Below are 14694 nucleotides of genomic sequence, written 5' to 3' on the forward strand. Positions count from 1 at the left end.
CAGCATGTGGGATCTAGTTCCCTGACCAGGAATGGAACCCAGCCCCCCTCCATTGTGTGTAGTCTTAACCACTGAGACCAGTGGGGAAGTCCCTTAAGAGTAAAAAAATTGCTTTAGGTTTTATTGCTTCCTTAAGCACAAGCTGGAATCAAGATTGCTGGGAGAAATATCAATAACCTCAGATATGCAGATGACACCACCCTTATGACAGAAAGTGAAGAGGAACTAAAAAGCCTCTTGATGAAAGTAAAAGAGGAGAGTGAAGAAGTTGGCTTAAAGCTCAACATTCAGAAAACTGAGATCACAGCATCTGGTCCCATCACTTCGTGGGAAATAGATGGGGAAACAGTGGAAACAGTGACAGACTGTTTTTTTGGGCTCCAGAATCACTGCAGATGGTAATTGCAGCCATGAAATGAAAAGACGCTTACTCCTTGGAAGGAAAGTTATGACCAACCTAGACAGCATATTAAAAAGCAGAGACATTACTTTGCCGACTAAGGTCCGTCTAGTCAAGGCTATGGTTTTTCCAGTGGTCACGTATGGATGTGAGAGTTGGACTGTGAAGAAAGCTGAGCGCCGAAGAATTGATGCTTTTGAACTGTGGTGTTGGAGAAGACTCTTGAGAGTCCCTTGGACTGCAAGGAGATCCAACCAGTCCATCCTAAAGGAGACCAGTCATGGGTGGTGTTCTTTGGAAGGAATGATGCTGAAGCTGAAACTCCAGTACTTTGGCCACCTCATGTGAAGAGTTGACTCATTGGAAAAGACTCTGATGCTGGGAGGGACTGGGGGCAGGAGGAGAAGGGGACGACAGAGGATGAGATGGCTGGATGGCATCACCGACTCGATGGACATGAATTTGGATAAATTCCGGGAGTTGGTGATGGACAGGGAGGCCTGGCGTGCTGTGACTCATGATGTCGCAAAGAGTTAGACACGACTGAGCAACTGAACTGAACTGAACTGAATGACTTCCAAGATTATCTATTCAACTTTTCAAAAACAAGAGCACAGGGGAGGGCTCTAAAAGCAGTATAGTGTCTTCTTCGTGTGGGAGAGTGAGCAGAAAAGCTGTGGTGGGCTTCCTTGCCAGTGAGGTTAGGGAGGTCCCAGCCATGGTTCCCTGGCAGACCAGACAGGAGGTGAAGAAGAGGGAGAGGAAGGGAGACAGAGGAGCTGGAAGCGGAGGTTGGAGCTATGCCTGGTTTTCCTGGACGTTCAACTGGGGCATGGCTGGTATTCCTGAGGCCCCTGTGAATTCCCTCACATCTCCACTTCTGGCCCCAGAGCTCTGTTTCTGCTGGCCTGTCTCATCGCACATGGACACAGGAGTCATGGGCCACGTCAGGGACAGGATGCAATCAGGACTTCCTGCCGGTCCCTGAGAACAACTTACTATCTGCCAGGAGCCCGCTCCAGATTGATAGGCCTTGGTCGGAGGCGGCCCCCTCTCTGAGACTGGGTGGGACACCTCTTTGGGGTGTCCCCAGAGCCTGCTGTTCAGCCATCTGGCTTAGTGTTAGACTGACAGGAAATTTCAGCAGCTTCTTTGTTTCCACTGTGGACCTGTTGTTTCTAGAGGGGTTGTCCCCAGCATCCAGCAGTTGGCGACACATAGCAAATACCTCGTGATGGAGCAGTGCCTGGCTCATGGATGAGGCACTCTGCCCTTGAGGGTGATGGACAGCACCTCATCAAGCCTTGGCTCCCCTCAGTGCTCAGCACAGGGCTTTGCTTGCAGTGGTGTCTCAGTGAGTGAGTGCAGAATGCGCGTTCTCGGGGGACTCCCTAAAACTAAGATTAACTCCTGGTGTTTGAGTACGTCCTAAGAGCTATCATAGGTTCTGGGAGATTTTTACAAAGAGGTGTAAGACATAGTCCCTGGCGTCTAAGACTATATCATGTTAGCTGTTCAAGTTCAAATAAAGGCATTAAATTGTAGGAAAAGTCCTATAGTAACTCAGGACCCAAGTGGGCCATCCAGACAGGTGTTAAAGTTGATACCCAAGTGGTAAGGCAGGTGCCATCGGCTTGCGGTGTGAGAGTTGCACAGAGCCCTGTGCTGGGGCTTCATGCTCTGCTGTTGCCATCTTGAAATTCTTAAAATTTGAACAGAGGGCCTTGCATTTTACTTTGTACCAGGCTTGCAGCTGTGTAGCTGGTCCCGACCCCAGTTGTGTAGCTGGTTCTGGCTGCAGGTCCAAGATGATCAGGAAAAGCTCCGTGAGGGAGGTGTGGCTGGGTAGAGATGAGCAGCAGAGCTGGGCTGGAGCTCTCCGAGGATGCGGTCGTCCTGGTGTCAGGTCTGGGCAGCACTGCATACCTGCTCAGGACCTGCCTGTGGGAAGAATGTGGAGTCTGGGACCTGGTGTTTGGATCCCGAAGTATGCCCATGTGTGAGGAAGCAGTGTGGCTCTGGAGGTGGGGCCTGCATGGGGCCTGGTCTGCCTGTGGGCAGAAGAGTGTGTTCACACCTCCCCAGGGAGGCCCAGGAGAGCTGCTTAGAAGGCAGCTTGGCTTGGCTTTGCCACACTAGAGTTACCCTCTTTTCTGGAATGCAGTGGGTGGATGCTCATAAGGCTGCTGGGAAGCTCAGAGAAGAGAAACAATGAGAGGCAGTTCTGTAAGCAGGGAAAAGAGTGTTTCTCCTGGAGCCAAGCACAGTTCCTGGCACTGCGGGGCCCTGTTGATGTTTGGCAAAGTTTAGAACTGAGAGCCCGTTCTTAGTGATCCAGCTGGTACCTGTCTGTTGGAGGACAGGGTCCAGATCATCCATGAAGCATCCCCAGCCTCTGTTCTGCAGGGGCACATAGTCCCTGCAGGGGATGAGATGTTTGCCCATAAGACCCCCGCTCCTTCTGCGGACACCCTGGGGCTTGAGGTCCAGCTCTCCTCACTCTTACTATCTGTGTTTCTCATGCAAATTGTGTCCCCTGTCTGGACACCTTTGACACAGCGCTGCTGGGAGGATGGAGAATGAGCAGCAGGGCCAATGCCTGGGCTTGTGCTTGACCTGCTGTTGGGGGACATTGTTACTGTTATTAAGAAGCCAGTCAGTGACTTGTGAGGTCAGAGAAGGGACAGGACTCATGGGCCAGCAGGGCTGGAGGAGGAGATACTGGGATAAAGTAGAACCCTGAACTCGGGTGGGGAGATGAGTGTAGCACGTCTAGAGTGAGTGGAGGGCAAAATTAGCAGCTCAGGGATTGGCACCGAGAAGCCTACACCCCCGGCCATCGTGCCGTCAGGTGGAGAGGCCTTTGCATTGGCAGGGCTGGGCTTGGGAAGGGTGGGATTTGGGAGAGGCCAGGGAGGATCCTGTAGTCAAGTTTCTTATGGGGTTTCTGTCCTGGTGAGGCCCCACCCCAGCACAGTGTGCTGATCTGGGGTCAAGCAGGTCTCAGAGCTCCTGGAGGAGAGAGGCCTGGCCTCTGTTCTCCCCCGCCCTCACACTGCGGCTCCCCTGTTCTGCCTGTCGGTGCCTCGGCTTCCCTGTCTAGTCTCCCTTCTTTCCCCATTAGGAAGGGAAAGCAGGACCACACCAGGCATTCACGGTCACCCTGCCCAGCGTGGCCTTGGCCCACCCTGTCCCGCTTCTCTCAGCAAAGAGACCGCCAGCCATTGCAGTGGTGTGAGTGGTGACCCTGGGCAGCTTCTGTAACTTCTCTGGGCCTTAGTTTTGTCAGGCTCATACTTGGTGGGACTTGGTAGTGCCAGGAGATGACAGAAAGGAGGCAGAAGCGCCCTGCTGAGGAGGTGCTCGGGCAGGGTCCTTGCTGTGCGTCCTGGCAGAGCCAGGAAGCCATCCTCAGAGGTGGAGAGACATGCGTGCCTGGCTCCTGGTGAGGCAGACAGAAACTGCAGAGCCAGGCGTGTTCCCTTGGGCAGTCCTGTGGAGAGTGGGGGTCCAGGTAGGCACAGAGGGGCCTGTTTCAGGGCCTGGCTGACTGGGATACGTGAGGTGCGGGACTGTGGACAGTCTGTGCAGAACACAAAGTGGCCTGGTCTTGTGGATGTTAAAGGGGCTCGCGTTTACCGAGTGAGTGTTCACCGTGCCCTGGCATCCTGAGCGCTTCCCCTGGGTTGCCTCCTTCAGTTTCCAGAAGTGCCATGAGGCGTGTGCACACATCATCTCCATCCTGCCGGAGCAGAGAGGCACCCCCAGCGTCGCGCTGGCTGTGGCTACCACACAGCCTGGTCCTGGAGCCCTGGAACCTCCAGGTGGGCACTTCTTGCCTTTGCCTGAGTCCCACTAGAATCCTGGGGCCCTGGGCCACAGGGCTCCTAACTGGTCCCCTTTCTGTTCCCTTCCTTAAGTGGGAACATTAAATTGACCCTACAGTTCTGTTCTGATGAACCTGGCCCAGGTGTGGGAGTCAGGCAGGGAAGAATCAACAGCTTTGAGACCTGGGTTTCTGTCTTCAGGACATTCCATAGCGGTGACAGTGCTGACTGGTATCTGGGAAACACCAGTTTTCCTTCCCAGTACCTTTGTCCCTGTTTATTCAGGATGTAGTAAACATTTGAGTGTCATCCTGCCTTAATTAAATAGAAAAAAAAGTCAGTACTCTAGAATTTTGGTACATTTCAAATATATTTTATTACTTTTCTTTTTGTCTTAGAAAGAATATCAAACCTGCATGCAATGCTAATGGTTCCTGACATTTACATAGCATATGACACCATAGAGCAATGCGGCATATAATGAAGGGGCCCACGTAGGGCTGGCCTTCCTAAGAGTATATTTACAAAGGGAAGGGCATGTGGTCATCTTAAAGAGGACTGCACCAGAAGAAGCCTGCACTGTTTAACACTGAAGGGTTACGTCGGGAATCACAGAGAGATTGCTTTAGCACTGCATATTCCACTGTCGAGAGGGAAAGAAACAGGCGTTGAAGGCTCTCGCTCGCCAACAGCATGTGTGTCTGTAGTTGTACATTGTGCATGTATTTGTATAGATTTAAGTTTTCTCCTAAGATTTTCACTGACAGTGTCAGTAACTTCAGGGGCTTTCAAAGCATTAAAGATTGAAGCGGTGAATTTTTCACAAATGCTCATGTTAGAGAGAAGACCCAGCCCCTTCCTTAAGGACCATCTATCTGCTTCACCATCCGAGGATCTTGGAAATATTTCCAAGGATGTGTAAAAATTAACCACAGGGATGAAGCATATTTCTCTGACAGCCGAACTTGAGTTCGTCAAAGAGCAGATGCAGAGAAATCCGCTCTGGCTTGCCCTGTGACTGGGGCCGCTGCTGAGCCCCCCCAAGGCTGTGACCGGCTGTGAGCCCAGGAGAGCTCGTGGCCCCTGTGCCGAGGAGCCAGGACTTCTGAGCAGAAGCTTCCTGCACTAGGAAGGGAGTGATGCTGTTATGAAATGTCTCAACCAAGTTCCCTGTTCCTCCCAGGCGCTTATAAAGCTCAGATGTACAATGATGTCTGGACAAATACAAAAAAAAAAAGCCTTTTTTTTTTTTTTTAATACAAAGGAAAGGCATGAGTTTCCCCACTTTTCAGTAAAAAGAGGCTTGTGATGAAATCTGGAGCACAAGAGAAGGATCTCACATCTGGAAGCCTTTTGCACACAGCTATAAAATGTAAAAACTGACCCTCGGTAAAAAGTGCTTTGTAACAATATTTAATTTGTGTCTTATGCCTGTGAGAAAGAAAGGGTTTGTTTTTTGAATCTGCAAAGTCCTTTGCTTGTTTCCCAACTGGTGTGAAGTTTTCCCGTCAGGGATTTTTCACCCTATTCTTCGTAGACCCTGGGAAGAAAAAACACCCATGTCAGTGGCTCAGAACATGAGGCAGGTAACACACAGGCTGGTGTCTGAGATGCTCTGCACCTAGCCTGGGGAGTGCCTCTCCCAGGACCGCAGGAGCCGGGGGGAAGCAGGGACATCACAGAGGAGGCCCTCACATGGTCACAAAAGCTCCCCTGAACCCAGCTTTGACCTTTCTAAACAGCCTCCACCTCTGCAGTTTCTTTTTATCCTCAAAGCTCTAGGAAGCAAACCATCCTGGTGTATTCGGAGACCAGGCACAGGAGACTCAAGGTCAGCCTGATGCACACTGAATGTCAGTGGTGGGAATGGCATCTGTCTCCAGTGTGGATGTGGAGGGGAGGGGACAGAGGCATCCCCTCCCTCCATTTAGGCTTGTATCTTTGTGTTTTGTCCAATAATACGTGTCCTCCAGAAAAAAAAAATCCCAGTTCTAGAAGGCAGTGCCTCAGACCCACGGATGGTTAGTGGGGCTGCAGCTGTCACTGAGGCCAGGGCGCCTGGTCACTTCCTCTAGCAGTTATCAGGCCTACGAACACTCCCAAGCTGCCTTTCCCCCTCACCTCCCCAGCCAGCTCTGTTTAGGTCCTTAAATTCCTTTCCTCCTGCCTCATGGCTGCCTGCTGTGGGGCCACATGTCACATTCAGAGAGTCCACCGCCCCCTCTGCCTTGGTTCTGATTTCTGAGTAATTATGCACTGAAATCAAATGCCTGATGCTTCTGCTTCTGGTGGCAGCGAAGGCTCTGGGCTCTGAGCTTCTGGGAGTTGTCTAGTCTTGCCCATAGCCTGGGTTGGCTGCTGCCTTCCCCTGCATCTCTTCAAGGTTCAGCATTCTCTCTCTCTCTGCAAAGATGACTTCAAGATAGTTCCTTTATTGGAACTTCCCTGGCAGTCCAGTGGTTAAGATTCTGCATTCCAATGCAAGGGATGCAGGTATGATCCCTGATGGGGGAACTAAGATTGCACATGCAGTGCGGTGTGGCCAAGAAAAAAAAAATAGTTCCTTTGTCTCCAAGGAGACATTTTCAACCTTTATAGAGGAAGGGGAGGCAAGGAGGACAAGGAAATGCCCACATCCTTTTCCAGGACACCTCAACATTCTAGGAAGGAGGGCATGTGGTGCTAAGTCGCTTCAGCTGTGTCCGACTCTTTGTGACCTCATGGACTGTAGCTCACCAGACTCCTCTGTCCATGGGATTCTCCAGGCAAGAATACTGGAGTGGGTTGCCATGCCCTCTTCCAGGGGATCTTCCCGACCCAGGGACTGTACCCATGTCTCTTGTGTCTCCTGCACTGGTGGGCAGGTTCTTTACCATTAGTGCCCCATGGGAAGCTAGGAAGGAGGGATGAACTCATTTTGTAAGAAAGTGATGGGAGGTCTGGGAGCAGAGGTGCCCTTGTGCTCTCATCCATGGAATCTGCAGGAACAAAAAGAGCAGGGCTGCATGGGCCAGACCTGTCCCTCTTTCCTCAAAGCTGTGGCCCCAGGTGGAGGGGTAGGGGACAAAGTGCACAAAAGCCTGAATCTCCCAGCAACCTGACGAAGACTTGCCAGCACTTCTGTGAACTGGCCCTGCAGTAGCCTCATTCTACTTTTGATGACACAGGGCCCAGAGGGTGACTGGACGGGACTGGACAGGACATGTCCTGCATGTGTCATGTGAGCTGCCTGCCCTGACCAGAAAGAGGGCTTCATTCTCATCAGATTTTATAGAAAATAATCTCTCACTTCATCACTTTCTATTTCAAGCAACTGCAGATGAGGCAGTTTTGGAGCAACACAAAAGGCCCAGGTACTGGGGATGGGCCCAAGCGTCAGCTATGGGTGAGCTGGTCATGGGCAGAGCTTCGGCTGGAAGGGCAGGGCCTGCTGGTAGGTGGAAGTGGGGTGGGACGGTGGGGCTGGCACCGCTGTAGGAGGGGAAGGTGACACCAGGAGACCTGGCTTCCTGACTTGTGCCCCCAGGCGAGCCACTCCCCACCCCAGTTGAGCTCTCCTGTGAGATGAGGTGCAGGCACCAGCTCCTGAGGAACTGACCTGTGTGTGTGTGTGTGTGTGCATGCACATGTGTACATGTGTGTGCACGCTTCCCTAATCGTGCTCTGCAAACACAGTGTAAACAGGCTCTGAGCGTGTGAGAGGTAGGTCTGCTCCAGGACAGGCTAACCTTTAGGAAGCACAGGGGAGCCAGGAACTTGTCTGCCCTTTGTGGCCAGACATGGGACCCGAGGAGATCAGAGCCAGGAAGATCTGACTCTGAAAGCTCTTTTCTGAAAATGGGGAAACAGCCCGGAGAGGGCAGACATCTGTTCTAAAGCTCTGGTCATCTGGCCGTTGCTGCCCCCTAGGGTAAGAGTGGCTCTGATTCTAAAGGGTCAAGCCCAAGGTCCCTCCCTGCACCTGCCGCAGAAGGAGTTTATCAGGTTTCTGGGCAGCAGAGGGGCATGGGGCACCTTGAGGGAAGACGGTGTGGTTGGCAAGGAGTTATCCTCATCATCTTGTGGTTGTAGCCAGTTTTAGAGTTAATGAACCTTAAGCAATTGTGTTTCACCAAACCACACAAATCACCGAGAGATCCATGCCAGGTGCTCATCCAGCCATTTGACAGGGGGAAACTAGGGGTCAGAAAACTTAAGTTACTTAAATAAGGAGAGGAATTAAGACTATCACATATCACAATAGAATAAGACAAGCTTTAGTTCACTAAAGAACTTTTTGGATGCTTACAGCTGTCCAAGAGAGCAGTAAGTGTAGCACTAAGTGGTGAGTTCCTTGTCCCTGGGAGTACGTAAGCAGCGTCTGGGTATCTGCCTACTGTGACGACTGTGGTGGGCGTTCATGCCTTAGAAGGGCTAGATGGCCTCGAGGGAGTCGAGGATCTGGCTTTAGTAGGATGGTGGGAAGGAAGGTGAGGGGCGGTGGCCATACCTGCGCTTCTCATTCCAGGCATTGTACCATTTGATGAACCGCTTGGTGCTCTGCAGCTTGGGGTGCAGGCAGTGCTCCTGACCCCGGTACCTGGACATGCTCTTGGTGGTGATGCTGAAATGGAGGAAGGTGGGGTGGAGGATTGAGAAGCCTGAATGACAGCCCCTCCGTGTGTGGCTCCCAATCGGGGCACTGAGAGACTGTGGCCTCCTCCCTCCTTTCAAAGAACCCTACCCATATGCGCACTCCCTGGTTCTTTCATGAAAGTTTCTGGTTGTCCCCTTAATCTCTGACTCCACATTCAGGTCTAGCCTTGTACAGAGTGATGGTCTTTCACTTTTTCTCCTGGAGCCCCTAGAGTCTGGGAGAGTCCCTCCCCACCCCTCACAGCACTCATGCCTCCCTTAGGGAACAAATGTCAGGGGACTCTTCCAGCTCCTCCAAACCTGGGATGGAGAGGTGGAAAGAACTAATGCCAGCATGGTACACGTGCCAAGACCCTGTTCCAGATTTGAAGTACTCCATGGCTGGGCTTGAATGTGCTGTGGTCTCTGTCTGATCTTCTAAACCCTAGTTCCTTGGATCCTCTGCAGATTGTTCTGGGGCTGGGCATTTGTTGAACTTGAAGCTGAGTCTTGTTGGCCTTGAAGCCCATCCTGACTCCTGAGTGTTAAGTCCCAGTTATCTCACCCTTGGGCAGGAAAATAAGACCACCCTTCAGGCCTCTATCCACCAGTGTCCCAACACCATTGGAGATCTAGCCACACGGTAGAGAAGCAGGTGGCTTTGTACAGAGTGTAGAGCCTGGGTTTGCATTCCAGATCTATCTGTGGGAGCCTCTTTGAACCCAGTTTGCTCATCCATAAGATGGGTATAATGATAGGACCTGCCTCTTAGGGTTATTGAGATGGTTAAAGATACAATCCATGCAAATTGCCTAGCACAACGAACAGTTACTGTTATTAGCAATTGTCGTGGAAGACAGGATGGCCAAGGAGAAGCCTCGTGAGGTCCAGGCTGGGAGCGGGGGAGGGCAGGAGAGGCTGCTGCCCAGAACTGCCGTGTCCTTCCCAGCCAGGACTGGGCCAGGGTGGCAGGAGTTCAGGTAGGGGAGGAAGGATGGTGTTCAAGAATGAAGGCTCGGCTAGTGAACATGGGAGAGGGGAAGGCAAGAGGTGAGGATGCCACTCCCTGGGAGGTTGCACGCAGGAGGGAGGCATGCTAGTGGGCTGGGTGCTGGGGTGCAGGCTGACGGGGCAGAGAGAGCTGATTGGAGGGTGGGGTGGAAGGAGTGGGAAGGGAGGGAGTGAGGTCCGCTAGCACCCGTGGGTTCCTAACTGAAGTGTCAGGGTGCCTGGGCCAGGTTCTAGAAAGGATCAGGGTTGCCATGAAATCTGGGTCTGTCAGTTGACTGGGAGAGGAAATCGAATTGTGATACCTCAGTGGGGACAGAGTATTTATGGGCAGCCTGTTCTCTTCCCTTCCCTGTGCTCGGAGTTTCCAGGGCCCTCACCATGGCCTCAGCCTCCCAGGGCAGGGTCAGGCCTTGTGCTAATGCCGGGTGGCTGGGTTCTGCCTTCGCCAGCCCTCTCTATGAGACCTGGGACTGCCTGGTCCCTCATGCCAGATCTCAAGCATGGGGGACTGCTGTGGAGTGGAGTCCAGTTCCCTTCCCCATAGTACTTGGTTGTTCCACAGGAATTTAGCCTGTGTGTTGCTCTCTGCCTACAATGTGGCTTTTGGACTTGGAATAAAAGGCTGTGGCCAAGCCAGATAAAAGCCCCCTCCTCAGTTAGGTCAGTGTGCAGGCTGAGGATCCCACATCCTGAAGATCAGGGCAGCAGGGGAGGACCCCATGTAGCTCAAATGCTCAGTCATAACATGGGGACTTGGAAACTTAGTTGTGGGGTGAAGATTTCTGCCCCCAGCAATTATGCAGAAATTCTGGGCCCTGTGTCCCTGTCTTTCGCCGTTCTGGGATACTGAGGGTTTCAGCAAGAGCTCAGGGGGTATGTGAAACACATTGCCCTTTCTAGAATCTTCACTCTCCTGGATCCTTCTGAGTGCAAGGACTCCCACTTGCAAAGCAGGCTGTACCCTGAACCTCATTAGAGATGTCTAAGTGACACAGGATGAGCTGGAAAACTTCCTTTAGTTCAGCTTTGGGGCTAAAAACCTGCTTTGGCCAAAAACGCTGGTCCCTCGTGCAGTCTGAAGAGCTCTAGGAGCTTAAGAAGGGAGAAGACCTCCAGCTCTTCAGGGACCGGGGTTGGGTCCTGGGTGTGAGGTGGATGTTTAGAAGAGGGTCACTGTGTGTAGGGGTCTCCTGAGACCCCTACAAGTTTTCACAAGGCTACATAAAACCTTCTTACACACTTGCCTGGCTGTCAGTTTCCTTTCTATTCTGAAAAGTGTAGCCACGAAAAAGAGCAAGCCTGTTGACGGCAGGTTCTGTCCTTTGGAGATATCACTACATCTCATATCCTTTTCCATTTCTCCTGTGAGGACTCAGTAGCTCAGCTTGATGTGTGGGGCATCCTTCAGCACTGAGAGGAATGCAGAGTTAACTTGCTATGTCCCTGTCATTTTCAGCCTGAGAGAGCTGAAAACCCCAAGGGGCTTGTAGCTCTTCCCTCAACTGTGTGGCCTCCAGCCCCCTACTCTTTACTGGTAGTTTTTCTGGAGGTAAGGGGCGGGGACAGGAGTCACTTTAGGTACCCAGGAAAGAAGGCAGAGGGATTCAGCTCAGGCCCAGTATTTTCTGAACTCCCCTAACTTCAGCCCCACTGTGCAGCCCCCAGGTGGCAGTGGGAGGGGGCCGGGGGGTGAGTGGGAGCTACCATGCAGACACTGCGTGGAGGCCTTTGGGCCAGCAGGGCCAGTGAATGGAAGGCACTTGCCCAGACTGAGAATAAAGTGTGTCCTGTTTCTGGGGGAGGGGAAGAGGGGCCAATGGTCCGTGGCAGATATTTGGTAGCGGGTTTGCCAAGGGCTCCCTTCTGGCCAAGAGCGTATTGATGGGGAAACAGTGGTGCTGGCCTCAAGTGGTTAATTGGGAAGGCAGAGGAGCAAGGAAACTCAGTGTTCTCTTGCTCTGCCCCACTTTTTAAAATATTCTCTGCATCCCCACCAAGCAGCACTTCAGCCTCATGGCATGTTAACCCCAGCAGAGCCCTTTCCACAGGAACCCGCAGAAGTCCAGCTGGTGTCGGAAGACTGAGGAATCGCTGGAAGCCAAAAACCAGATGGCGGTAGTCCCCCATCCAGAAAAAGGCCCTGAAAGGAGGTTCCTAGGACTTCAGACAATGTTTGTTTTAATCTCCCCAGTAACAGGAAGGCAGCACGCCTCACAGTTTGGGTTCAAGTTTAATAGTTCTGGGTGTATTTTGAGTGACTTCAGTCTGGTTGGCACAGGGAAACCATTCAACCCTGGGTTGCCCTAGAAAGGTGGGCTGTGCCACACCTAGGCTATCCTTCGGAAACCTAGCAAGGGTGAACTCAGGGGAGAGGCTGTTTCCGGAACAGAGCACTGTGACCTTTTTTCAAACTCTTCCAGACTGCCGTGCCAGCGTCCTAAGGACTCGCTGGGCAATTGCAAAGGCTCGCCAAGGCCTTGACAAAGGCTGAGAGAAAGGTTTGTTAGGCTGACCCAGCCCCAAGTTGTGCCCCAGCACCGGGTTTAAGAGAAGCGCGCACAGGCTCACGGCGAAGAGCGAGAACTCACATAACCATCTTCTCCTCGCAGTGCGGGTACTTTGGCTTCATTTCCAGCTTCTTCACGTCGCTGTAGCGAATCTTGGGTCCCTTTCGGGAGCACTTGCATTTGGACCCTGAAAAGAGAGAGCGCGCGGGGGATGCTCAGTTGCGCGCGGGGTCTCCATCGCAACTCTGACCACCCTAGATGCCCGCCCAGACCCTCCGGGATCCCGGGACGATTACCATTTGGCGCTGGGGGTTCCCCAGGACGGGCCGGGCTGGCGCCCAGGGACCTCCCAGGCACTCACCGTCCACGCGCGCGGCGCACAGCGCCAGGAGCAGCAGGAGCAGCGCGGCGGTCAGGAGCCTCATGCTGGCCGAGAGGCGCGGCGCGAGCAGGTTTTCGGGGAGGGCGCCCGCGCGTCCGTACGCCGTGCTCGGCTCTTTCTGTCCGGAGCGCGCCTCCCGGCTCCGCTCACTCCCGCTGCGCCCGTCGGTGGGAGCTTCGGGGCTGTGGCAGCGCGCTGCGCTGTGCGCTCGGCTCTGGGCTCTCTCCACAGCCTCCCTCCGCCCGCCCAGGCCTCTTTTAAATCCGCTCCTGCCCTCGCTGAGAGCGAGCTCATTAACATGCAGAACCACTCGGTGACTCACTGAGATTTCTCAACGCGGCGGGGGGAGGAGACCTTCCCCGCCCGCCGCCCGCCCCGGACCGCGATCGCAGCAGCGCACACCCGGAGCCACGCGCGCACTCGCTTCTCCAAAGCTCACATCCGCTACCCTCTCGCTGTCACACGCTTTCTCCTCCACACACTTGCACACCCAGGGTCTGGCAGGCACACAGAGCCAGTGCCCGGCGCCACTTGACGGTGGAGAGAGGCTGCTTAAGGGCACGGCTTTTCTGATTCACAAGGTTCCCTCTGGCCTGCTGTGGTGAGCCGCGCGGGGAGACCCAGGCCAGAGGCCCAGATTTTCTGAGGAGACCTGAAAGGGATTTGGGGCAGGTGCCAGGTGTGAGTGCCAGCAGGCCTGACTCTAGGGCGTGAGCTGTCTCTGTTGGGCCAGCAGCCCTCGTGGCCAGAGCACAGGCCAGGTTTGGAGAGTGGTCACTGGAAGGATGTACAGCAGCGCAGCCGTGTCCTGTGATCCTGGAGCTGGCTCAAAGAACGTGTGTGAGACGCTTGGTTACTCTGAAAGGAAGGCTTCCAAAAGTATGTGGTACCACAGGCCATCACAGGCCCCACTGTCACATCATTCTCAAAACTTAGGTGGTGGCTGGGCAGGGAGGCATGACAGCGATGGCCATCTGGATGAAGTCCATGCTATGGACGTTGTGCCAGAAGGTATGGTGTGGTGTGGACCCAGGCATGATGACAGAAATTCCAGCTCCATGACTTACCAGTGGTGACTTATCGTCTATAGGGTGGGAGGAGTCACAGTGCAGCTGTGAGAATTCCATAAGATCAGAGCTGGAAACTGTTTGAGTACCTGACCAGCAGTTAGTGCCCAGGAAATGTTACTTACTGGCATCATTATTTTATGTATGTCTATGATATATTATGTATACTTATATATAGTATATATGTGTGTGTATACATGTGTATATGCGTGTGTATGTGCTGTGCTGTAAGTCACTTCAGTCGTGTTGATGTGTGTCTATGTGTGTATATATATATGTATACACACATAAAATTCCATTTTTTTACAAGTTTCTTTCCAAGTTGGTATTTTAACTTCTTTACTTGATGGGTATTACTGGAACAGGCTCAGAGAGAAGAGCTTCCCAGGTGGCGCTAGTGGTAAAGAACCCACCTGCCAATTCAGAAGATATAAGATATGAAGTTTCAGTCCCTGAGTTGAAAAGATTCCCTGGAGAAGGGCATGACAACCCACTCCAGTATTCTTGCCTGGAGAATCCCATGGACAGAGGAGCCTGGTGGGCTGTGGTCTGTGGGGTCACAAAGAGTTGGACACGACTGAAGCAACTGAGTACCCACTCAGAGAGAAGAAATGACTTTCCTAAGATCACATAGCCAGGAAGCAGGTGAGGCCAGGGGGGGCCCTGGTAGTGTGGCTGCAGACCTGGGGCTCCTGTCCCTGGGCCATTTGGCTTCCTTCAGGCCTGTGTGCCCTTCACTTGGTGAAACGTTTCCTTGAAAGACCCGGCAACAGAAGACAGAGTGTCTCAGACTCCGAGGGTCCTTGGACTTGGCTTTCAGACCAGAGCTGGAGCCAGGGCAGAAGCTGCCAGGCTCTGGCAGCTCTCACAGCTCTGTGCTGTCAGT

The 14694-nt window shown here is 53.0% G+C and overlaps 1 protein-coding gene across 1 annotated transcript; it reads right to left on the reverse strand.

The window, feature by feature from the left end:
• Positions 1–5453: 5453 nt before the first annotated feature.
• CXCL14 (C-X-C motif chemokine ligand 14) lies at positions 5454–12955 on the reverse strand. Its single transcript, XM_052644110.1, has 4 exons — positions 12721–12955; positions 12441–12546; positions 8717–8830; positions 5454–5767 (listed from the first exon to the last, which is right to left on the reverse strand). The coding sequence occupies exons 1-4, from the start codon at positions 12782–12784 to the stop codon at positions 5752–5754; spliced, it is 300 nt and encodes a 99-aa protein (XP_052500070.1). The 5' UTR covers positions 12785–12955; the 3' UTR covers positions 5454–5751.
• Positions 12956–14694: the final 1739 nt, after the last annotated feature.

The sequence above is a fragment of the Budorcas taxicolor genome, chromosome 7 (assembly GCF_023091745.1).
Source record: "Budorcas taxicolor isolate Tak-1 chromosome 7, Takin1.1, whole genome shotgun sequence".
NCBI lineage: Eukaryota > Metazoa > Chordata > Mammalia > Artiodactyla > Bovidae > Budorcas > Budorcas taxicolor.

Bases quoted from the DNA above. Each gene is read 5' to 3' on its own strand.
- CXCL14 (XM_052644110.1), bottom strand. From the start codon at position 12,784: ATGAGGCTCCTGACCGCCGCGCTGCTCCTGCTGCTCCTGGCGCTGTGC. The intron at 12,547-12,720 runs GTGAGTGCCTGG...CTCTCTTTTCAG, and splicing joins GTGCGCCGCGCGCGTGGACG to GGTCCAAATGCAAGTGCTCC. The intron at 8,831-12,440 runs GTGAGTTCTCGC...CCTCCATTTCAG, and splicing joins TGCGAGGAGAAGATGGTTAT to CATCACCACCAAGAGCATGT.